At 46.6% G+C, this 24,433-nt stretch overlaps 10 protein-coding genes across 10 annotated transcripts; 7 read left to right on the top strand and 3 right to left on the bottom strand.

Moving 5' to 3' along the window:
• Positions 1-34: 34 nt before the first annotated feature.
• I203_100135 (uncharacterized protein) lies at positions 35-1,245 on the bottom strand (the record flags this gene model as incomplete). Its single annotated transcript, XM_065516574.1, has 5 exons — positions 35-112; positions 196-314; positions 411-740; positions 881-1,130; positions 1,207-1,245. The coding sequence occupies 5 exons, from the start codon at positions 1,243-1,245 to the stop codon at positions 35-37; spliced, it is 816 nt and encodes a 271-aa protein (XP_065373392.1).
• Positions 1,246-1,897: 652 nt separating this feature from the next.
• Positions 1,898-5,888, top strand: I203_100134 (uncharacterized protein; the record flags this gene model as incomplete). The annotated part of the gene is made up of 2 exons (XM_019151140.1): positions 1,898-2,878; positions 2,940-5,888. 2 exons carry the CDS (start codon positions 1,898-1,900, stop codon positions 5,886-5,888), a joined length of 3,930 nt encoding a protein of 1,309 aa, XP_018999465.1.
• Positions 5,889-6,287: 399 nt separating this feature from the next.
• On the top strand, positions 6,288-6,844 carry I203_100133 (uncharacterized protein; the record flags this gene model as incomplete). The annotated part of the gene is made up of 2 exons (XM_019151141.1): positions 6,288-6,721; positions 6,814-6,844. The coding sequence occupies 2 exons, from the start codon at positions 6,288-6,290 to the stop codon at positions 6,842-6,844; spliced, it is 465 nt and encodes a 154-aa protein (XP_018999466.1).
• A 711-nt stretch (positions 6,845-7,555) lies between these two features.
• I203_100132 (uncharacterized protein) lies at positions 7,556-8,752 on the top strand (the record flags this gene model as incomplete). Its single annotated transcript, XM_019151142.1, has 4 exons — positions 7,556-7,672; positions 7,785-8,056; positions 8,127-8,277; positions 8,348-8,752. The coding sequence occupies 4 exons, from the start codon at positions 7,556-7,558 to the stop codon at positions 8,750-8,752; spliced, it is 945 nt and encodes a 314-aa protein (XP_018999467.1).
• A 379-nt stretch (positions 8,753-9,131) lies between these two features.
• On the bottom strand, positions 9,132-10,870 carry I203_100131 (uncharacterized protein; the record flags this gene model as incomplete). Its single annotated transcript, XM_019151143.1, has 5 exons — positions 9,132-9,314; positions 9,390-9,520; positions 9,636-10,555; positions 10,620-10,677; positions 10,741-10,870. The coding sequence occupies 5 exons, from the start codon at positions 10,868-10,870 to the stop codon at positions 9,132-9,134; spliced, it is 1,422 nt and encodes a 473-aa protein (XP_018999468.1).
• A 1,324-nt stretch (positions 10,871-12,194) lies between these two features.
• I203_100130 (uncharacterized protein) lies at positions 12,195-12,530 on the top strand (the record flags this gene model as incomplete). Its single annotated transcript, XM_065516573.1, has 1 exon — positions 12,195-12,530. One exon carries the CDS (start codon positions 12,195-12,197, stop codon positions 12,528-12,530), a length of 336 nt encoding a protein of 111 aa, XP_065373391.1.
• A 407-nt stretch (positions 12,531-12,937) lies between these two features.
• I203_100129 (uncharacterized protein) lies at positions 12,938-14,077 on the top strand (the record flags this gene model as incomplete). Its single annotated transcript, XM_019151144.1, has 1 exon — positions 12,938-14,077. One exon carries the CDS (start codon positions 12,938-12,940, stop codon positions 14,075-14,077), a length of 1,140 nt encoding a protein of 379 aa, XP_018999469.1.
• Positions 14,078-14,288: 211 nt separating this feature from the next.
• Positions 14,289-15,090, bottom strand: I203_100128 (mitochondrial 54S ribosomal protein mL59; the record flags this gene model as incomplete). The annotated part of the gene is made up of 2 exons (XM_019151145.1): positions 14,289-14,336; positions 14,434-15,090. The coding sequence occupies 2 exons, from the start codon at positions 15,088-15,090 to the stop codon at positions 14,289-14,291; spliced, it is 705 nt and encodes a 234-aa protein (XP_018999470.1).
• A 415-nt stretch (positions 15,091-15,505) lies between these two features.
• I203_100127 (ATP synthase subunit beta, mitochondrial) lies at positions 15,506-17,435 on the top strand (the record flags this gene model as incomplete). Its single annotated transcript, XM_019151146.1, has 4 exons — positions 15,506-15,674; positions 15,823-16,138; positions 16,204-17,300; positions 17,371-17,435. The coding sequence occupies 4 exons, from the start codon at positions 15,506-15,508 to the stop codon at positions 17,433-17,435; spliced, it is 1,647 nt and encodes a 548-aa protein (XP_018999471.1).
• A 1,503-nt stretch (positions 17,436-18,938) lies between these two features.
• I203_100126 (uncharacterized protein) lies at positions 18,939-24,390 on the top strand (the record flags this gene model as incomplete). Its single annotated transcript, XM_065516572.1, has 19 exons — positions 18,939-19,123; positions 19,235-19,248; positions 19,323-19,397; positions 19,512-19,852; positions 19,918-20,541; positions 20,606-20,764; positions 20,864-21,430; positions 21,493-21,624; positions 21,700-21,741; positions 21,794-23,071; positions 23,134-23,180; positions 23,243-23,342; positions 23,402-23,447; positions 23,511-23,569; positions 23,628-23,721; positions 23,776-23,787; positions 23,904-24,063; positions 24,158-24,218; positions 24,310-24,390. 19 exons carry the CDS (start codon positions 18,939-18,941, stop codon positions 24,388-24,390), a joined length of 4,077 nt encoding a protein of 1,358 aa, XP_065373390.1.
• Between the last annotated feature and the right edge of the window lie 43 nt (positions 24,391-24,433).

Below are 24,433 nucleotides of genomic sequence, written 5' to 3'. Positions count from 1 at the left end.
ACAAAGAACATATCAAAAACAATGAAATAGAAATTTATCCCCCTTGACGTCTATATTCACCCGGTATTCTACCCAACTCCCCTTCCACTTCCCTTCCGTCGTCGCTCGTATGCTGCCTTGTTCCCTCATCCTCGTCCGGTATCCTAGCTAATGGAGCTATGGGAGGTGTGAACGGTGGGGTGGTCATCGGTGTACCGCCCGAGAAAGCTCGTGGCGGGGTGAGGGAGATGGTAATTTGAATATCAATGATATTGTGTGTTTTAGGGGGAGATTGAAGATCAGTGGTGGTTCCGTTATGCGTATCCCGTTATTTGCTATATTTCAAGATGAATTCACATGGAATCAGATGGACATCGTCAGCTTGAATGGATTCGGAAGTTCGAATAAGGTGAACAAGAAATAAAACATACATGGTGTTGATAATTCCTCATCATCATCCAACCACAATTCCTCACTTTCGATAGCTTCATACTTGTTCTTACCTCTTCCTTTCCTAGACTTACGCTGTCTCGTGCCTCCCTCTAGATCAATCTCGTCTTCGTCTTCATCAAATAAGGTGGTCGTCGGTTTCGTGATGTCCTGATGCTCTGTAGGCGGTAATAGTAGATCGTCGTAGGGTAAAGAAGGCAATTTAGGTAGATTGGTAGAATGATTGACGTATGATACACATAGTCCTATTAGCTGTATGAGGAATAAGAGTAGGTCGAGGAGCAATATTCGAGTTAAGGATGCAGGGTTTGCTATAGAGGAGGAGAGGGGAGTATATCAGCTTCGTGTCAAGATACGACTCCCACTTGGATTAAAACCGTACCCGCTACAGTATACGATTCGAGGACGCTTGATATGACGAGAAGGAAGAGGTGGTTCATCCTTGACTTACCTTGTCCAACAAAATCTAATATTAGGCCCTTCCCACCATTCATACCCCCCGCAAAATCCAACAGATGCAGAAACCCCGCCGCGATATTCATCGCCACCAACATCGATGATAGACCTAACAAGCTTTTGGTGGGATGTATGAAGGCACAAGCATTTATCTGTACTTGTGCTAGTACTCTTGAGACGAGGATGAGGAGATTGGGTGTATAGAAATGCTGCATTACGGTCAATGCTTGGGCGGTCGTTGCCAGCTACCATCCCCAAGAATGGGAGTTTTGTCCTCGTCAGCAATGGAAGGTTCGACCTAATCGGGTTGCATTCACTCACAGAGGCTACGGCATGTCGCCGTTGAGGTGCATAGACCATCTCCTAAGCCTATCAGTATCCGAATGTCTGCCTGTCTTGTATGATATCCTGGTTTCCTATGGTGGTTCCCTTGTTTCTTCGTAGGGTCTCGGCAGTATACAGCTCATATAACCATCCTGAGCTTCATCCGTGAGCTGCCCTTCTACAATTGGGGAATTTGCTTGCCAGTGTCTCCTCGAAATCACCTTACCTCGTGAGCTCGTTGTCGTATCGATGGCTTGAGTCGGTGTAGCAAGGATGTTTGCACATTGCAAGCAGAGGGAGAGATTGCATTCATCATCGTCTGGTACTGGGTGACTGATTCTGGTCGCAACCGTGAGACCGGGGCCCATCAGCTTTGTATCTGAATTAGGATTAATTCCTAATCCCATCGGTTTTGTCTAGGTTAAGATTCGTAATGCAGTTTGTAATCGATCCCTGCTGAACGCGTCTTCCCCGGCTCAGCTCGACATTGACATTAAAAATCAAAACACAAAACATCTGGACTTGCTCGAGTGTTTGTCTCCATCAATATTCATCCTACATATCTCACAGTCCAACGACGATCATGAATGATCCCATCACTTGAGTCCCAATACCATCGTCCCCAACTCGCTCTTGGACCTTGCATCTCGATGAGACGAGGATATATCACTTATAATCAAATGAAAATATGGATCTGCAAGCCCCCATCGCTGGACCATCTCGACCAAGACCTGCACCATCTTTCGACCGCTACTCCTCTCGTTCTGATCCACCTTCGTCATCTTCTCGATCATCTACACCATCGCTTCATCGGAAATCATCATCCATATTTGGCGATGGGTTCTCCACACCCACACCGTCCTCTCACACCAGGTATTCCACCCCATCTCTAAACGGTGGATCATCCACACCGGTATTTTATCCCAATGGTGCTCGGTTTCGTTCACAATCTGTTCTCAGTACATCCCAGAGAGAAGATGAATTGATAAATAAGAAAAGATTAGATTCATTTCGAAAGCTCAAATCTTCTTGGGATCTACTGAAGGAGAAGTACGGCTCGATAAGTTTAGAAGATGATGATGAGATTGATCTACGTACAGGGAAAGTCGTCAAGGATAGAGGTAGATTGAGAGATTATGTAGGGAGAGAATTCGGTGAAATTCCCATCTCCGATAATGAAACTCAAACTGATGGTGACGGAGAGAGTAAAGGAGAAGGAGGGTATGAGATTGATTCGGACGAAGATGAAATAGGATTATGGGATGAAAGATCAGGATTGGATCCTCAAATCACTGAGCCGCCGTTGTTATGGGAAATGGAAAATAACTTACGGAGGACGAAAAGCTGGGTTTCGGTGGAAGATGAAGATGATCTGAAAGAATTCTTATCATTGGAAGCTCACAGGAATAGGTTGTTAGGCGTTGATAACACCGTCAGCGAGGACGAAGGATCATTCGGAGCAGAATTGTCAGATAGAGATAGTGTGGACAGGTGGGAAGACTCAAGATTCAGAGGTACAAGGATTCTGCCTGTCTCGGCTACTTTGGATGATCTGTTCAACTCAGATGGGGAGATGGATACTTCAGTAGATGAACTCCAACTTATTGACGATGAAGGGGAACCGGACCAGGATGTACGGGTGCATTCGATTGTAGCACCCAATGATGATGTAGGTTCTGAACACGATCGTATCTCTGCATCAATAACGACTGACGGTTCTGCTTGTTTAGCCCTCCGTGGATACTAACCCACAGAGCCCTTCACCCCCTCCGCCACAACGTCGTGGGAAGACTCTGGAGGTAGAAGTTGTGATTCCCATTCGATCCCGACGAAAATCGCTTCCTGCTCCTTCTATCACGAAATCTGGATCAACTTTGTCACCGGCGTCTGAGGGTCTAAACAGGAGTACAAAGGTGAAAACGACATTTTCCGCTCCGTCTCTATCTGGTCTATTCAACAGTCCTCCTCCTGATGACGATCTCTGCTCTCGTTCGCCGTCATGGTCGCCTCTACGCTCACCTTCTCCTGCAGATCCATCGCCCTCCCCAACACATGACGGACATGATCGCCATTCCGCTATCGTTTTCTCGCTCTCGCCGCCACCGACGAGAGTATTAGCTCATCTTCCATCACCATCCTTAGCTACCCCACGGCCCCATGTTAACAGCCTATCAAGGTCCGCCAAGGGGAAGGAGCGAATGGCAGGCGAACGGCCCAACGAGTCCCTCTCTTCGACACCTAATTCATCCGAATCACCATACTATACGAGGTTATGGAAAACCCCTAGTGGTGTGGTCAAGTTGTGTAAGAGATGCAGAAAGGCTGGAGGGGAACGAGCAGAGAAAGCGCCTTTATGCAAAGGTAGAGTCGATCTGGCGAAATGCACTTTTGAAGGTCATGCGGTCAATCTTGGCGAGACAAGCCAACCCGACGGCGACGATGAACCGGTTCAGCAACGTGCATTGCTGCCTGACAAAGGTCGACCTATACACAATGCAGAAGGCGATCGGGAATATATCCTATCGGAACATGACACTACGATCAATACGCTCAAACAGCGGTCTTCAGGAGAGAAGCAGCGAAGAAGCCATAAAAGGTGTATAGCTTGTAAAAAAGCGGGGGGAGAAAGAGCTCAGAAGGCTCAAACATGTCCAGGAGGATTGAAGAGACGCTGGTGTCGGTGGTATGAGGAAGAGTCAATAGAAGTGACCGATGAACTCCCTATCGCGGACCTTCAGTCGAATACTTGTGCACGGTCAAGAACATCAATACTGCCAGACATCCCTCCGCATACAACTGACTCGTCCGATACCGACGATGGACCTCTTAAGCTGAGAAAGTCAGGAAGTCGCCGTAAATCCTTAATCTTAACGTCGGACAGTGAGGCAGAAACAATACCACAACGATCTATTCCGCGCATGTCCTCAACACCGTTCAGAACACCTAATCGAGCTTCGAGCGAATTCATTGGTACTCCCTCTGACCGACCATCAGATCTGGACCAATCTCTGTACGCCAGTGGTTTGATATATAGGAGCAATGGTCGTGCGAGATATTGTGGAGCATGCTATGAGGCGGGGGAACCAAGGGCGGAAAGAGCTTGGTGGTGCAAAGGAAGAGCGTGGGGCAAGTTTTGTCATTTCTTGAAGAATAACGTTGAATCGGACTACGAATGTCCAACCGGATCGCCTATCAAAAAGAGCTCAAGAGGTGTAAATAGTGGTAGAAGAACCCCCGAAATGCTTGTTAGATCATCCAGCGTCACGCGGACAAAAAGGAAGAGAGTGGTTTCGACGGATATCTCACAATTACCTTCTACGCCTTCTCCCGCTTTAGGACAAATTGTCACTAATACTTCGTACATGCCTTCACCGCCACCTACTTCCTCTGTGGAACCATACTCACCCAATCCAAACACATCCGTCACCACTGTTCGACCTGTCACCGAAAGAGCCTCCTCGTCCTTTTCCATGCCACCTTCTTCTCCTCCAATATCTGATGGTCGGCCTGTACATCCTACACCCTCGCCTTCCTTATCTGCGGCACCAGTCGACGAATCTCCGATTGTTCAACGGATATCCAAACCCTATATGTCCATTTCGACGCAAACAACAGGTTTCGGACCCACTCCACCACCTTCTATCGATGGTGCCAGGAGTTCTTCGATCTTAAGTGACGATTTACCGTTAACGTTACCAAGGAAAAGTATCCTGAGGAAACCTTCTGAAAGTCCTTATTCTACTTCAAGCGCAAGTGGCAGCGGGAGTGTGAAACGTGCAAGATTCTCATTGCAGCCTCGATCCCCTGTAAGAGAAGAATCTTCCGATCCCCTTCATCATGATCAGACAAGTGAAGATGAATTGTCAATACACAATAATACATTCGAATATTCGTCCTCGCCTTCATCACCTGCTACGTGCTTCAGCCGATACTCCATCCCGTCATCCTCCCCTTTAAGGAACGAATGGACAGTACGAGCGGAAGATATAGGCATGAAGCTTGGGCCAGAACATACTGGATCTCTACCTGAAGGGATGATAAAAGCGTTGGCTCCTTCCATGGCGAGATCTTCGCCTAGAACAGTTACTTTGGGTTCATCAGTGCTGGTAAATAACACTTTCAGTCTGCCAACCCCACCGACAAGTTCCTCTTCGACTGCATCTATCTCGATGACGAACCGGGCCAGTACTTCCTCACCTGCTCTCTCAGGTGGGAGAAGGAGAACGCCGCCATCGAATGGTGGGGCAGAAACTGGATTGATGTTGCCTCCGCCTGTACCGCTCAAACGATCTACACCTGCTCCTACATCTATTTCTTCTGATTCGGGATCAACGCCAAGCACAAGTATAGGTCCATCATCGATACCTTCTCCGCCAATGGATCAACCAATAAGATGCACTTCCCTGCATAGATCAAGTCTATCGTCAAGATCAAGGTCAAGATCGATGTCTGACCAACCCTCTCCGCTCTCCAGGCTATCTACACCATCTCATAAAGCATCTTCAAGGGAGGTATCAAGTACATCAAGGAAGAAATCTCGAGTGGAGATGGAATTAGCCAGGAAAGCCTTGGAGCTGGGTGATGACGCGGGTTTGGAATGGGGTTTGGACGAAGATACCGAAGATGGAGGAAGGATGTGGAGAGAGGGGAGCGTGGCATTGTTGCGTAGTGAATTGTAGTAATAGCGTCGAGCTATCGCTGTTTTCGGTACTGTCCCTCATTGTCGTGCGTGTATAGCTTCTCACAGTATTCTATTAATGGATGCGCAGACCATTGCGTGTACATTGCCCTATGGCGTTGTATCCATTTGTTGTATATTCGCATATCTTTGCGACTACTGTAGTTCTTCGATGTTTGTTTGGTCCCCGCCTTCTCATGACGTCAATAGTCGACTGAACGATTTTACTCGATGGTATCACCCAATCGACCTCATATCTGTCTCATCTCAATCTGAAATGGCGATATATCTACAATTACCATATGCATAATTAGTCCTATCTCGCCTCCCCTCAAAACTTTGCATAAAACTGTGCATAACTCGTATACACCACAATCCAATTCAACTCAAATCATCTAGAATGTCAGATCACTCTGGTCCAGTCGTTCGAAAAGTGTTCCTTCTCGAAGCGTTTCTCAACCTCCTCTCCCTTCCACTGATCACCAACACCCGTACAGTCCTCTCCTATCTCCTCCGAAACCCCGCGCAAATCAACCCTTCTTCTATCTTTTTCGCCAGATTATTCGGAGGAGTAATAATAGGTGGACTCACCACTGCGCTGTTATATGGTGCAGCACATATACCCAGTCGAAGAGCCGTCTACTGGACCTTGGGAATGGGAGAAGTACTTCTCATACCGATCCTTGCTATCGAATCGACCAATCCCCAAGGTGCATTGACTAGGAAGATCGCACTGGCTAGTATTGGTTTGTTGGCACCTCCGCTGGCTTGGAGGGTGTACCTACTGTATATGAGACCCGAGTGGATTGGGAGAGAGAGGGTAGGAAAGGATGAGTGAGTGAGTCTCAAGATACACTTCAGAAAATTGAATAGGAGTTGAATCCGCCTTAGATGGTCGCTGATATATGCTGTGGGACATAAAATAGGCGACAACCTCTCATAAGGGATGAGCAATAATTTTCAAGAATAAAGGTGGAACAGCGAGGATCAACCGTCCCGAAAGTGTAACATTAAGTAACTTAACCTAGTATGTTGAGGGCTGTGGGCAAAGGTGATATGTTGATGCACCAGCAAATGTGGTTCTCCTGATTCCAAACAGCATCTCGATCTTGACCTTTTGCTCATCCCTAAATTGATATTACTCTGCGGAATGTCGAAGGACTTCTAACTATCGATATATGAACTAACGTTAGATCACCGCCGATCATCATCTTCCGTTCGATCGAGTGATTATTGATCCATCGCAAATGACCTCTCCCTCTTTTCAAAGGAATGTTCTTCGATCGCAGTGGTGTGGTATGGTATTCTGGAATCGCTGATCATCTTGCCTCGGTGATCGAATAATCCAACAAAAATAGAACTGACAGCTGGACTTTGCTATTGACTGGGACTGCGAATTGCAAAGGTGATTAAGGAGGAATTGACCATCAAGTGACAATTTACAGGGCTGAACTCAAGTCAAGTGATGAATTATTCCATTGATTCATTTCCCATTGATCTGGTACTGGTTACAACATATAGGAATAAGGTATATAATGTACTGGGTTCGATCACTTGTCATTACTTGACTTCCCCAACATCCGTCTTTTCCGTCCATTTCCACACTTATCCCTCCCCCTGTTTTCCATTCACTGACTACTTACGTTCTTTATCACACAATTCACCACCATGCTTGCTCTTGCTCTCCTTTCACTACTTGGTACAAGTTTGAACGCTGGCGTTCACGCTTTACCTACTTTCTCGAATTTTACCACTAGACAAAGTGGTGAATCGCATCAAGTCACTGTGAGTGATTACTTCTCCCACCATTGCTCGCCCATTCAGATACAATTCCTACCTTCCTGCTCCGTTATCAGTCGAGTCACTTTGACTAATGTAACAATGTATATCATCGTAGTTAGTCAACAATTGCGGCTCTGGCGAAGCAGTATTTGTACACGAAGGTAACCCTACCGCATCAGGCAGTCAAACCGTCTCTGGAGAACTGAAAGGCGGTCTAGCTTGGATGTCAGGTATGACCGGAACCGATTGCGCGGATAACGGTTTGAATTGCGGCATGGTTGAATTTACATTGGTCAATTCTCAAGGAGGGATGCAGAACTCGGCGGATTATAGTCTGTTGGATGGGACTGATGATGAGCTAGGGACTAGTTTGGGTAATCATAAATAGTGAGTTAGACAGACGAATCACACCACACCATTGACTTATGCCAACACCTTAACTTGTGATGCATCTTAGTCAATATTCCATGGACTTCGCATTTACTGGAGCATGCACCAACGCCCCTGGAGCATGTACGGGTGATTCAGCTTCAGAATGTCCAGAAGGGTTCTTGGATTCTGCTACGGAGGGTGGAGCACCCACTCAGTGTTTGGCTGATAATGTTGGTGTGAGTGGCATTGACGCTTCTTCCTCTATGGTATTGCAGAGGAAGGAAGCTGACAGACAGACTTTGATAGATCACTATCACCTTCTGTTCAGCCGGAGCTGCACCTGCTGGTTCAAACGCGGCAAGCTCAGACTCAGTACCAATTGGAACTGGTATATCCTCCGCTGCTACCTCACCTGCCGCCGAACCATCTAGCCCCGCCAGCGTTCCCGCTTCTGTACCAGCAGGGACAGGTACCGGTGCACCTGTAGACAGTGTATCTACTTCTATCCCAGCTGATACTGGCGCTGCAACCACTTCACCCTTGGCGACAGGTGTCAACACCGTTCCAGCAAATGGTGCAGGAAGCGTCGCTGAAGGTGAACCTTCTATCGCCCCTGCACCCGTATCGAGCGCACCAGCTGCCGTCACTTCTGCATCTTCGAAACCTGCTTGGGGTGGTGGTAGAGGTCATTGGACTAGAGCTGTCTACTAGTCTAGTTCATTTAATCATGCTGTACCATATCATCTTGATCCTCTGGTAGGGATAAATATGTATATGAATATAAGTACACTCTACATTGTGGCTTCGATTCATAATCATTGTTGTGCTACCAATGTGTCATTCCAATATGCATTGCGAGTTGTTCATTATAATCGTATATATATGTTATTCAATTGATCTTGATATTGACTGTTTTACCTTCCGGTTCATATTATTCTGTGATATCGTGTGTTTGCAATTTGATGTTGTCGGATCATAATTATCATTATTGTCCACATACAGATCCAGATCCAATACGCATTCCGTCTTATGGTGATTTTCCTTTTCCTTTTCCTTCTGCATTTCAATTATTGACCAAGTCGATATGTGATTACACTACGATCATTGAACCCAACACGATGCCCATAAAAGTCATTATCATACTCGCTGTCATCATGTCCAAGGATAACGTTGGAGCGCCGGCAGATTGTAACGATCCTCCACTTCCTGCTGTTCTGGTAGCTGTGACTGTCAATCCACCAACGACGGTCAACTGGGCGTGAATCGTACTTGTCTGCAGTATTTGAGAATAGTGATTAGCTTCGTCTCTGACCAATCCGTGTACGATGAAATTCTCGAATGCACTTACCACTAACACTGGACCAGTCTGACCTGCCTGGTCAGTGGTACTTCCGTTAGTCGACGTGACAGTGACGATGACCAGTCCACCATCTGATCCCTGGGTCGCCCCTGGATCGGTAGCAGTGACGGTAACTACGGCTATAGTAGATACGGATCGATCAGCGATTGCCTACTCGATGCTCATATATGGTCCCATGCAATACAGGATGCGAAAAGGTTAGTCTACATAAGGGATAAGACACAGTCGACTTACCCTGTCCACCGTCAGTAGGCACAGCAGTCTGAGTCGCTGTACCTCCCCCGGCAGTCACAACCACTACCACAGTTTCTTCTGCTTGCCTAGTCGTAGTCATTCCGTTGGTCGTCTCTACTACCTCGGTGGTGAAAACCCGGGTCGCTGTAGCTGTTATCGGTCCGCCTGCTGTGGGTGTGGTGGATGGAGCGATAACACTGGTAGAAGTGACTGCTGCAGAGGTCTGTTGCAGAGACGTTGAAGATGGCGATGCTGAATTGGGAGCAGAAGGTGAAGATACCACTGCCGAAGATTGGGCGGAGGATGGAGTCGAAGCAGGTACCGAAGAAATGGGGGTGGTGGAAGCTGAAATCAAACCTGAACCTATAGAGGAGGAAGAAGATGGGTTGGTTGATGATGTCCCAATGATCGGAGATGAGGATGATGGGGGAGGTGATGAGGAGGAGGAGAGTATTGATGGCGATGGTGGTGACGATGATCCATCGGTGGTGGAAGATAACGGAGATGATGTACCAGCAGAGACTGAGGTAGCGGATGAAGGGAGAACAGAAGGGGACGTACTGGCAGAAGATGGTATAGGTTGAGATGACGACGGGATAGCAGAAGCAGGAGCTGAGGGCGCTGAACTTGTGATAGCACTCGACTCAGCAGTAGAGAAAGGTGCAGCTGAAGATTCGATCGACGAAGATGGTATTGGTGATGCGAAGGGTGAAGCTGCAGGTGTGGATGCGGATACTGGTTCGATAGTTGTAGATGCGACCGCTGAACTTGGCTGAACTGATGAGGAAGGAGAGGGAGAGGGGGATGTTGAGCTGAGAGTCAGTGAGGATGGTTCAGGAGTTGTGGAGCTTGTCTCAGCCGAAGTAGAGGGTGAGAGGGATGAGGTAGGTGTGACCGCGGAGGATGCGTCTGCTGACGACCTGTCACATACCGTCTTCATGTTAGTCTCCATCAAGACCAGCCTGGAATATATGAAGCACTCACGGCACGACCGATGAAGGTGCTTCTGAGGTCGCTATCGAAGTAGCCTCGGCTGAGGTAGCTATATGCAACGTGGATCAGCTTTTAACTATCTGCGATAAACTCATGTGCACTTCGTGCTCACCTGCGGCTGAAGATATATCACTAGCATCTTGTCTCTCAATTAAATCTCTCCCCTCCCCTTCTGTAGCAGGTCTAGCTTGTATCTGAGCTGACAGACCTGCTAAGTGCAGAATTAGAATCAAAAATAACATATCGTTCAGGACCTCTCTCAGTACGATTTGGTCTTCTGGCCAACTTCACTTCGATGTACCTTATCTTCGTCTTCACTCTTCTTCGTATCACCTCGATCTACGTATGATACTGGTAGATGACCGATGATACCATGACACTCTCAAGACTTTTGTTCGGTCCTTCTCTATCGGATACAATCTTGATCGTACAAAGGAAAGCTAAGGAATTGTACAGTATGGGTGTATATATTGATATTTCCCACTGATCTGAGATTTTATCGAAATGGATTATTGATCTTGCAAGTGCAGTACATATAATCAATCAATCGGATCTGTGAGACTATGGACTATGGCTGTGCTCAGGGATGCGCAGGATAAGATTAGTCGATTAGTCACTATGACATCTGCATGTGAGATTTTGCAGCGAATTTTAGCTAAAACCCGCTTAAAGACGTCACTTTCGATGTTGGTGGTCGACCTCCACCAAAGCTTATTCCGTCCCCTCCAAGCAGACGATCAGTGGCGTCATTATGTGGCGAAGTGATTGTCCATACATTTTGGATCGCAGACCTGGACACAGGGATGGGGAGGTACTCCGCAACAAGATGGCCTATTCTGTATGCGAGTCCCTTGAGAGGTTGTGGATTCCGAATGATGTGAAAGGATGAACTAGACGATGAAGGCCAAGAGAATGGAGGTGTTTGCAGCTCCGGTGTACAGAAGAGCCTCCTGGGATGGAGGAAGGGAGGTGAATAGTGCTTTCTCAACGATTTGATCGGATACAACTCCGGTTTGGTATAGGGCCCCAGCTTCCGAGATCATCGCATGAGGGCAATGTTCTGAGGTGAGCCATCAGAAAGCTGGATGCGCGTTTGTTTGTTCTCCTCCTTTGTGGGACCTTGAATATACTTTCAGCATCGCAGGGGTTTCATTGCGGATCATGGGAGTAGTACAGTGTATTTTTTCGCCTGTCAGCCAAGGAGCTTGCGAACTCCGAAAATCCACTCGGAATCAGTACGCGACATGAACAATTTCTCTTCTAGGAGGACCTGAGGTATGATAATTATGTGTTTTCGAACCCCGCTGGAATAGATCAGATCATACAGTATACGACTTTTCGTCTTACCAGATCACCCACTTGTAGACTTATGCAAGCAGCACTGTACTTGATGATCTTTCTACTTTTTCTTTTTTTTTGCACGATCCTCTTCATGTATCCTACTTGACTCCGAAAATTGTCAATCATTCCCATTTGTGATCGCTACACGACAGCGCCCCGTCAACACTGTACCGATCTTTTCTTGCACTGCCAAACAATTGGAAGTCATCGAAATATCCTTCAAACATGGATTCTAGTGATTCCAGCTCAATTGACTGGTCTTTCCTGTCCCCATCCAGCTTTACCTCGTCGACAACATCAAGATACACCTCTGCTCAATCAACTCGCTTCAACTCAGCAGACAACAGTACCTTCTCCTCGGCTCGCTCCTCAGCTACCTCTTTAGGAGTAATGGAAGAAGGGTTTAACGATATGCTACACAATGCCGCTGCTGACCTCTTCAACGATATACATGGAGATACCATGAGTGAGATTTCTGATGTAGATGTTCCGCAAGGCAATGAGACAGGGGAAGAAGGAGTTAGAGGACCACCTGCATCGAGAGATGAGAGGACGCGGTGAAGCACCAGATTAGGAGATGGACGTATGTATCATGATGGGCTCTTTGGTCATTCAATTAGATTTCATGACATGCAACTTTAAACCATGATACTCGACCCGATGAGAATGGATGCCTAGTCAAAATCTACATAGCCTAAGGAGGATTGCGACTTGTTGTTTTCCTGCTGTACACCTTCCTTTTGCGCTTTTGACTCGCACCAGATCCTTTGACACCCTTTGATCTCGACATCACAGGCCATGACAATAGACTTGACTGGGCAATTACTGTGAAGAGCACTCATTAGACAATCTTGGACTCAGGCGTCATCTCATTCACTATTTAACCAAACCTGACTGAACTCAGAACAAACCTTGCTTTCGTGATTACCCATTGAATAAAGGTGGTTCTTAACATCCCAGCTTTTACAATGCCTTCTTCCGTAACTTCTTCGACATCATCCTCAAACGATGATTCTGGCAGTGACGCCCCATTGTCTCCGGGATCTGTTTCTACAGTCTCTTCAGCAGGAAGCTACGACCCTTCCATCGATCTCTCCAAACTCAACATCTCTCCTTCGAGCTCTTCCCCCGTGCCAAATAGCTCAATCACCCCTATAAGGGACCAATGGCGTATTTCACCTCATCGTCTTCGTCTCTCCTCCTGTCCATGTACCAGCCTCAAAGCCAAGAAATTCCAAACGATGGTCACAGCAGAGGATTACCTGAAGTTCAATATGGACAGATTCGACAAGCTTCTCACTCGACTTTGTAAAATTTCCAATATCCCACCGATAACCCAGAATGTAGGGTTGGTCTTGAGGGGTCTAAGGGAAAGGGGATATGAATTATTTCATTTTGTAGGTAGAACACTGACTCAAGAGGAAAGTGGGAATGGAAGGAGTGGAATGAGTATATGTCTTATGGTTCCTGATCCGAATGATACACTTGTGGGTCATAAGATATTAGCTGAGATACTTATACAATCCCGGAAAATAGGGAAGGGAAAAGAGCAATATGAGACCGCAAGTAGATTCTATGAAGATTATACAGATTGGATCCTTATCCAACCTTACGAATACCTATCTGATACTAGAATACGGAAGTTCGAATATGTTATACCTGATAAGACAGAAAATAAATCTCGGGAAACAATAATCAACGATTTACTTTCCAAAATACGTCATGTGTATTCTGGTCTGACTTTCCATGCTGGAGAGATCATACCCGTTATTACGAGGACGACTAAAGAGTTGATGGAAGATGGACGGAGAGTATATGCTTTTGAGATGGAATTAGTTTATAGGAAATCTTCGACCGATAGGTATATAAAGATGATTAGGATTGGATTGAAAGTCTTCCCCAGTCAAATGAACAAAAGTAATTCGGTGTCTTCGTCAAAGGCTAAGAAAGAAGAGAAGATTGGAGCGATTATACTGTTAGAACTTAGGGATGATAAGATCAAGAATACTTTAGTCATGTATAAGGATGATTGGCCGGTATTTCATTCTTATAGGGATGTTATACCACCTCCGGATCTGAGTGGATTAGAGAGACTGATAGAACATTAGTGGATATAATGAAATACTATGTGGTCAATCCTAGTCGCTGATAAGTATGATCAAGACGATAATCGTGGGTGATCGATCGATTCGCACAGATGTCGGATCTAATCGATGAAGAACTGAGAGTAGTCAGAGTCTGACGTAGAGGTTATTCAGCAGTTTATGTCATATATGCATTTATTGATGTACATGTATAGTGCCAAGTCATCTATATGACCTAGAATGGTAATGAAGGTCTGTTCCGGACCTTCTCGTCATTTCGTCCCTGCCATGAACGAACATCACATATGAATGTCAGCACACTTCATGATACATCGATGTCTAATAGAAGTCATGTGAGGATAAGTCGGAATGTCACTCACCTGCCTCCAATCCTTTATTCTCTTCTCCATGCCGTCCAACCTCGTCTGTCTATCCGCCAACTTCTGTGCCCTATTCCTCTCATCTTTATGTCCTTTAAACATCAACTTCCTACCAGAGTATAAGCTCTTCGTCGTCGCTTCATTCACATCCTTCTGTTGGTGTTTTTTGGGTTTTAATTGTCCAGTCCAATTTATCGTTGTTTTCTCATTCCATCTAACAGGTCTTGAAATACCTTCTATCTCTAATAACTCTTCGCTCTCTGACCCCAGCGCGGAGGCGAAAGATGTCCTGTTTGATTTGGCTGAGATGGGTAGATCGATAGAAGGATGAAGTTGCAATAGTTGTTTTTGTCTCCTATTAGATATAGCAGGTTTCTTCCAATTGTACCTCGCTTCTCCTGTTAATTCTGATTCTGACGATCGTCTGTTCGTCCTCTGCACCAAGAATGGGTTATGTATGTGTATGGTAGATGGTATAGACCCATCTTCGGTTGACTGTTCGATAGCATTGATTCGTTTGGCGATACATCGCTGTAAGACCCTTGGGAGGTGTTTGGCATGGACGGGTGAAGAGGGATCCAAAGGGAGGGTGTTTTCGAGCGCTGTGGAGCGGATGATGGACGAGGAGGAGAGTAGACGTCGGGTGATGGTGCTCATGGTGAATGTGTCTTGTATTGAGCTGAGCTGAGCAAATATTGGTTGCTTACTACTACTTTGCTGCTCTGCACTCTATATAGCAAGTTCGACAAATTCAACATGCATCGAAGAGTGTTCACCAACTTGTTTCACGAGTTGACTGACAGTGGACATCGCCGGGAGCATAGGTAAACGGCATAAAGTGCCACGATGTCCCAAACTCCGTGTTTCAAAACGCCGCTCCGAACCCTTAGTCGCTCCGTCTGTATGGTGAGAGTACAGTACCCTCCCTTGCACCAACCAGCGTATCCCCCACCACTCCCACTTCCACTTCCACTTCTCTCTCTCTCATCATCTCACATCTCATCCTCCTTCTTCAACCCCTCCTTATCCTTCTTTAACACCCTCCTTCCCTGGAAGATAAAAAGGACTCAAAATGACTCTCGTCTCAAGATCTGCTATCCGTCTCTCCAGACGAGGTGGTCAACAGCTTAGAAACGCCCGTGCCAACGCCGCTTTCTTCAACACAGCTGCCAACCAAGCTCAAAACGTTCTCCCAAAGTTCAACGCTTCCAGCTCTAGAGTTCAAGTCCCCGCCAAGTCTTGTGAGTCATATTACCACCTCGTAGCTATTAGGGAGCGAAGGATTAGAAGGGGTAGAACGTTGCAGGTCGATTGGAGAGGTGTTTGGAGATTAACGGATTATTTCGGCCGGATCGCGAAAAAAGCTAACAATCGCCTTTCATCCTCTAGCTATCAACTCTGCTAGAACCTACGCTACCCCTTCCAACCTCCAAACCGGTTCCATCAAGACCGTCATCGGTGCTGTCGTCGATGTCCACTTTGACTCTGAGAACCTCCCTCCTATCCTCAACGCCCTCGATGTCCAATTCGCTGAGGGTCAAGAGAAGCCCGAAGGTGGTCGACTCGTGCTCGAAGTCGCCCAACACTTGGGTGAGAACACCGTCAGATGTATTGCTATGGACGGTACCGGTGGTCTCGTTAGAGGTCAGAAGGTCGTCGACACTGGTGCTCCCATCAAGATCCCAGTCGGTCCTGCCACTCTTGGGTGAGTTGTCACCACCTTCTGCCTCACTTATCTATCATCTTACTGATGATCGGAACATCGCACAGTCGAATCATGAACGTTATCGGTCAACCCATCGATCAACGAGGTCCTATCAAGGGTGTAAAGGAAGCTCCTATCCACGCCGATGCTCCTGAATTCGTTGACCAATCCACCCAAGCTGAAGTGCTTGAGACCGGTATCAAGGTCGTCGATCTCCTTGCTCCTTACGCCAGAGGTGGTAAGATTGGTCTTTTCGGTGGTGCCGGTGTCGGTAAGACTGTGCTCATTCAAGAGCTTATCAACAACATCGCCAAGGCCCATGGTGGTTACTCCGTATTCACCGGTGTCGGTGAACGAACTCGAGAGGGTAACGATTTGTACCACGAAATGAGAGAAACCGGTGTCATCAACCTCGAGGGTGACTCCAAGGTAGCTCTCGTGTTCGGTCAAATGAACGAACCCCCTGGAGCTCGAGCCCGAGTTGCTCTTACCGGTCTTACCATCGCTGAATACTTCCGAGACGAGGAGGGTCAAGATGTGTTGCTTTTCATTGACAACATTTTCCGATTCACCCAAGCCGGTTCCGAAGTGTCTGCCTTGTTAGGTCGTATCCCTTCCGCTGTAGGATACCAACCTACCCTCTCTACCGATATGGGTGGTATGCAAGAGCGAATTACCACCACCAAGAAGGGATCTATCACTTCCGTGCAAGCCGTTTACGTGCCTGCCGATGATTTGACCGATCCTGCTCCTGCCACCACCTTCGCCCACTTGGACGCCACCACCGTGTTGTCTCGATCCATCGCCGAGTTGGGTATCTACCCCGCTGTCGACCCTCTCGATTCCAAATCCCGAATGTTGGACCCTCGAGTCGTCGGTGAGAAACACTACCAAATCGCTACCCGAACTCAACAAATCCTCCAATCTTACAAATCTCTCCAAGATATCATTGCCATTTTGGGTATGGATGAATTGTCAGAAGAAGACAAGTTGACCGTCGAACGAGCCCGAAAAATCCAAAGATTCATGTCTCAACCTTTCGCCGTAGCTCAAGTTTTCACCGGTATTGAAGGTCGATTGGTACCCCTCAAGGACACCGTTGCTGCTTTCGAGGAAATCCTCGACGGTAAACACGATCACATCTCCGAGAACTCCTTCTACAGTGAGTAGCATTGGCTCTTATCATACAACCATGACATTGTGCTGACTTGTTTCACCTTTTTCTCCTACAGTGGTCGGTGGTATCGAAGATGTCAAGGCTAAGCACGAGAAGTCCCTTAAGGAACAAGGTAACTAAGCGGATCTTTTAGAGTAGGAGTAGAAAAAAGTGTTATATGAATTGCAAAATGCTCGGAAAACTCAGCATTTCTAGTTATCTAGTTTTTTATGTGACCATCGCTTGCACTATTTTCTACAAGGGGAAGGAAAGGTCTTAGTCGTACTCAAATCTAGCATTAAAAAACAAAATGAATCTAAATGAACGATATAAATTCGCGCATGAGCAAGGTGTATCGAGATATCATCTGGTGACTAATCTTACAAGATTGCCGAAGTGTGACACGAGTCGGGATTACTGCCACGTAAGGTATTGTAGAAAGTAGGGATGATGAGATGGAGCACGTTCAGCGTTACCTGAATTTGTGTTTGTCTCAACACACAACTAGTGTCCAACCAACATTCTTGGTCCTGCACGACACTCACCTTCTGTGCGCGCTACTAATTCGAAACTGATCTCGCAATGCAGTACCGATGACTAGGGATGCATTCATGGTGGCTCATCTCAATGACGTTGATTACAGCAGTTACAACATTTCTAACAACCCAAAGAACCCCTTCTGTGTATGGAAGAAGGACGAAAACGGAAGTTTCCCCTTTCACCCTCTACCTCACCTGAGATAAACGGATTTTAAACACAGCTCAGTGCTTTATCCTCGACCTCTTGGCGACTCAACCTCACGTCAAAGACGAGGAAATCGATCGCAACCCCAGCATATGCAGTGGCCAAACGAGAAGATGGAATGGGATACGATACTGTATAGTCTATACGTCAATACTACTGACGCATTGATCACCGCTCATTGTGTGTACCTGACCAATACCTACAATAAGAACGAGTTGAATGACAATCTACCTTTCACACCTTTTGTCCACTCATCAAACCATCTACACTTTTCTTTTCTTTCTTCATCACTAACCTTCCTCAACATCAATAAATCATACTCATATCGTATAATCAAAACGTATCCTGTTCCTATAAGACCAGATCTAAAACCCATTGGATGCCTTTGAACATCACTCTCGAACCTTTGAGAACAATGGCAACCAAAGTACTGAGAAGTACCAAGACGTTCACGGCGGATAGAGGAGAACAACCGATGAGGGTGGATGAGAAGGTTGAAATTGTCGATTATGGTGAGCTCACTTGTACCGTCCTTGGAGATGTCTGAGAGATTCCTTCCACTTTGGTCGGAGGGTTAGAGGGTGTGTGTGTATACATACGACTTGACGGACCAAGTTGGAGGACGTTGTGAACTGGAAGCGGAGAACAATAAAACCCCTCTCTCCCTCGCCTTTGACTCTTTCATGTTTATTATCCTGATGATCATCCTGATGCTTTGGTTCGCCGAATGCGGACATGATGATATGAGCAGGTACTTTGGAAATGAAAGCTATGACTTTGGATATATATACTTCTTCCTGCTTTTAGAAAGAAACGACAAGCTCTGCTTTTCTTACCTTGTATATTACCATCCTTTTGCAACGGCAACCTACTATCGACCTGTGAATAACTTCAATTAGAATGTCGCTGACTATCTCTGTCCCATTCACCATACTAACCTATGATCCACCTTCTTCGCCAATCTCTTACATAGGATTGAACAAGAAATTACCTGATAATCCCTATTATCAACATTCTCATCGATCGACACCACCAAAAGAGTCAAAAGGCTCTAGTGGTGCAGAAAGACCGGACAAAACGCCTTCGTAAGTCTAATCTTCTATTTGAGGGCGAGGAAGTAGCGTGATAATCGTAAAGTGATTGTATGCACAATATACTGATCTGTGTATGTTGTTCTGATTGAATTGGTCGGTTAGCGCACGAGCAAAAGGTGAGTTACTCCTTCTCGACCAATTTGGTTGGTTGGTTGGATGAAGCTGATTTTTTTTTTACTAAACATGATAGTTTTACCCTGGGTACAGAGGGTCAACGTAGAGGAAGAAACTGTACCAGATGGAATGTTTGGACCTTATCCTTCGAGTGAGTATATGAATACGTCCATTTTGATGGCCCTCATTACCAGGTCACCTTCCTCGACTACGACTCTCTTTTTTCAAACTTACCCAGCAATGCTGAGTGTACTATCTCTGACAGGACCACAATCGATGGCCGAACCATCCCACCCTCAAACCCAAACCCGTCATCCATTCGCATATTCCAATGTCCCTACTCTCCCATTCGCAGCTCTAGGTGCAGGACACCGAACCCTGGAAGATCAGCCTACAGAATATATCAAATCGCAAAGACCGGAAAGTGAAGTCCTGAGTAGAGGTGCAGGTATGAGAGCGATGGCTGAACCCACTCACGTCACTGCTGGTGAGGGAGCTGGTGATGATACACCGGGAGGGATGAGTAGTATTGGAATGGGTACGTTCGGTTTGGAAGGGCAGAGTGCGTTAGGTCCTGCCGGTATACCTTTACCCAAGTCGAAATATGTGAGTGCATTCGTCTCATACAGCTTACTTCCCTGCTACCCAAGCTGACGTGAGAATATATGTAGACGGGCGTGACTGGATCACCCAAGAAATCTCAATACACTACACGAAAAGCACCACCCACTGCACCCCTTCCTCCAGATCCACCACAGACCAAACCTGATTCCGACGAACAACTTGAACAGCCCTCAGCTCATGAACACCGACCGCATCATGATTATCCATTCTCACACGCTGAAGCTCAGGCTAAACAGCTTCAAGCTATGGAACAAGCTCGAGCAGCAGCCTTGGCTCAGCTAGAGGCTGCTCAGAGAAATTCCGCCATTGAAATGGAACAAGAGATGTTGGCTGCTTTGGAAAACTCAATAATGCAAGGTGATAAAGGACCAAGACAGACATATGATACGATGGACAGTGGACCTTCCTTCGGTCATATTTTGCATCAAAATGGGATACCACTATCTGCTAGACCATCAGTACAAATGAACAACCCCGATTTCTTCAGAATACCCTTCGGTGTTCCGGTTGGACTTGATGTACCTAGGCCTCTGCTGGTCATGCGGGATAGTGCTGGAGCTGGATTGGGATTAGGTCTCAGTCCTGATTTGTTGGATGTTCTGGAGCAAGATCAAGGTATCTCACCTAGAGGTCCCGAAGATAGGAGTGCCTTTGTCGAGACTGTCGAAGATGTGAGTTACTCTAGCTACTATGATGACGTGGACGAGTATGCAGCCTATCACTCTTCTCGAATAGGAAGAAGCATCGGGCATTCCGAGTGATGTTCGAACTGCCACACCTTCAAAAGCTCCTTCGCGAGCTGCCAGGTCGGTCATCCAAGAGCAACCAGCTGCTCGAACTGAATCAGGAGTATTGGGTAACCGTACGACTGCGCCCCGATCTGTAGCTCAAACTGTAAGTCCGTCCTCCAGTCAGATTCATACTCTGCCCTCCTTTGTTCTCTACAATCTTCCTTTCATACCTTGGACTCAGCTGATCACCTTTCTCTAAAAGGCTGCTCCGGCTTCCGTACGAGCTCCCACGGAACATCTCAAATCACCCTCTGTCGCTCCCAAAGCACCATCTGCCGCACAATCACAAGCAAGGAGTAAAGCTACAGCTAAAGCTCCAACAAAAGCACCTACGGTCATGTATCAATCTTTCCCAAAAGCTCCTTCTGTAGCTCCCACTCAAGCTAAATCAGCTGTTGGAAGAAGTCAAGTACCGAAAGCGATGTCACAACATACTTTCATGGAGTATCCGGATGGTCAAACGCTTTACTCGCAAGTCCGAACCAAGAATGCCCCGACGATCATCCCTAATACGGTACATGATCATGATGAGAATGAGATTGAAGAGGAGGAAGCATCCGTTGTACGTTCTCATCATGAATCTGTCGCTCCTACCACTATCAGCAATGTGAAAAAGTTGGTCGCGGAAAGTAGGTTCCACGATGAAACGCTCTGTCAGTTGTTGGATGCTGCCAGATTAAATCTGATTGGAGACGCTGCGAAGAAAGCTCTACAAAGAGCTGCGAGAGCTAGAGTTATTGAATTGAGGGATCTAAGAGAAAGAGGAGAGGTGAGCTAGCTAAGCTGTACGTGGTTGACAGATACAACAGCTAATCAAGAGTTTACGTATAGATCGAAGAAGGCTTAAGAACGCCTATACCCGAAGAGCCTAGGTCTACGCAATCGACACCTAAGAAAGACAAGGAGAGAAGGTCAAAAAGCCGAGAAAGATCAAGAAGGAAGGGTCATTCGGAGAAAACAGAGGTGAGTTGTTTTCTCCACATCTTTTCCTATCTGAATGAGCAAGGGTTCAGCTTACTTAAATACGTATCATTCTAGACGGTGCTGACAGCTCAAGAACCTCCTGCGTGGGCCCAAGATGTAAGTCAAATCATTGCCATAATGTGCAGGGTCATACTGATTGCGATTACAGATCATGGGACGACTCGCTGCGTTCGATGCCCGATTCTCTGCTCTCGAACAGCAGAAGCATGAAGTTGAACATATGGGTCGATCGCCCACTCAACACTCTCAAACTACTCAGGACATTCCTGGCAACTTGATCGACGAGTTGATGTTTAACGAAATGCCTTCCTCTGGCTTCACCCAAGGTATTCATATGCCACAAGGTCTCACTCAGTCCATCTTATTCCCGGAACACGCTTCAATGCCTTCGATGCCTGGGCAGGCCACTCCCAAAGCCACTACTCACTATAGTCACAAGCCCCTTTCGACTCATCCTGCTGGTCAGTCAGGATATGCACCGATCCAAGCTCCTGCAGCCAATGGAACGGCATATTCCCGACATGCCCCAACGGCGATTCCTAGTCAGCATAGTCAACATGCTGCTACCCAAGCTCGAAGTGCCGGGCCATCTCATGCACCTACCAACGTCAATCCGGCTGAAATTCCTACTTGGGGCTCTGAGGTTGAGATTCCTCAGGCTAGCGATAACAATCTTCCACCTGTCGCTCCGACAATCAACATACTAGCCCCGACCGAATCAGGGTTAGGGCCCAACGGCCGTCCTAGTACTCGAGCACCTTCTCCTTCCGTCAGATCAAGCGGTCCATCGAGGGCTGGTACTCATCATGCTGGTCCAGATCATGTCGAAGTGACGGTAATCACCGAACAACACATTCCCGATACTGCGGTACACAATCCTGCAGAGAGAGACTTACCTGCGCCTCCTTCAGAAAGTGTTCGATCCCACCGACCTACTCCACCCTCCAAGTCTACGCCATTGGACGCAAATACCGTTCACACACATACAGTTAGGACCGTTCCGCCGGCACAAGGTAGTCAAGCAGGTACAATGCCTTATACACATGGTGGTCAATCGTTCGCCGCGCATTCAGCATATATCGGAAGTCCCGATCAATATCCTCCTACGTTGACCAAACCAGTCCCATCGAGTCAAGTGGCACCGACCAAAGCGCCAACCACGACCGCTATCAAGTCACCTACCACGGTACACCACCAGCAGATGAGTGATATCCATATGCAGGCTCACAATGTTATGATGTCCCCTTCTCAAAAGTACAATACACCCCCGAGAAGGGATATGATCCATATAATCGACCCATTACATCCAAATATGGGAGGATGGAAACCTTGGGATATGCTTACTCAGAGATTGTACTCCTGGGCTTTGATCGCTGAGGAGAAGAGCTTTGTAAGGGCTTTAGAGGAAGTCAGCCTGGGTAGACAGGTAAGTCAGCTTGCAGCTGCGCCCGATGGGACATACAAAAGCTAATGCCTGTTTCCGCACAGGTCGAAGAGTTTCCTCTGAGTATATTTTTGATGATGACTTATAAGAGGTATGTCCAGCTATTCTATTTACCGTACTGGCCAGTCGAAGCTGAGTTTATGGAGCAAATAGGTTGATCCGAAGGAATATGAGTGAGAACCCACCTATAACATGCGACAAGTTATTTGTCCCGCCGAATATAGCTAGTGCGATCAATGTGGCTGTTCATGCAGTGAGTTAAAGTTTTGAGGTGTCTATCATTACGATTGACTCAGCTGACGAATCTTTCAGAGGAGATACCATGATGCGAAAGAGATATTACTTGAATTATGGAATTGTAGGCTGGATTCCTGATCATTGAAGTCTGTTATAATAGCTGACGCTGGCATCACGTACATAGCCTTAGGAAGCGAAGAGCCACCACGAGTGATCATTGCGTTGGCACCTTTAGGTAATGATGTTAGTGGACGTTCACGAAGGTGCGTGAAATCACAGCTAACTTGAGTGACTTTGACAGCTCGACCAATGGGCAGCCCATCGATACGACCTCGTCACCAGGCATTTGACGACTTACAGGGTATCGCATTTTGATGATATACAGACTGATGGGCGTGAGTTAGCTTGAATGTCTAATAGGGTGACTCAGCTAATCCAATTTTTGTCAGGTTCATTCTGGTGTAAGCGCTCCATTCCTTATAAACTCTATCTCCAAAGAATGCTTGTCCAGCGATGGGCATTTCTGTATTCAGCTTGTATTTACTTGTGCTGATTATCACCATTGTCTTTGTGATAGGGTGGGAAGCAATAGGTCAAGCCTGGCCATCACTGCAAATCCCCACGATGGAAGCTCTCGAGCAAAGTGGCAGACAGAGAATAATTAACGAGAGAAGACCTCCTGAACATCGACATGATAATTCGCTATACGCCGCTAATATAAGTAGGAACCTGTTGCTGTAAGTTTGAGTCTGACTTTTCAACTAGATGTCCATTATTATCACTGTACACGCCAGCATCAGCTGACAATTGATGGATGATTGATGATAATAGGGGGTATCGACCGGAGAGACAGCAGGATTTAACTAAACTACGAGAATTAGTCTGGGCAGAGGTGAGTATGATTACCTTTTTTCAGCTTGCATGCGCAATATCACTATGGATATCAGGGGGGGATAGATCTGAAAGATTGGATTGTGTTGTAGGTAAAACGATTATTGGGTAAGAAGAGACACGGTAAATTGGTGGTGGAGCCTCAATCACCCGAACATTTATATGATGCCTAGTAGATTTACATTTCAACTCATCATTTGTAATTGTATTCAAAAA

This window comes from Kwoniella mangroviensis (assembly GCF_000507465.2).
Source record: "Kwoniella mangroviensis CBS 8507 chromosome 1 map unlocalized Ctg01, whole genome shotgun sequence".
Classification (NCBI taxonomy): Eukaryota; Fungi; Basidiomycota; class Tremellomycetes; order Tremellales; family Cryptococcaceae; genus Kwoniella; species Kwoniella mangrovensis.
This window is presented reverse-complemented; position numbering and strand designations above follow the sequence as displayed.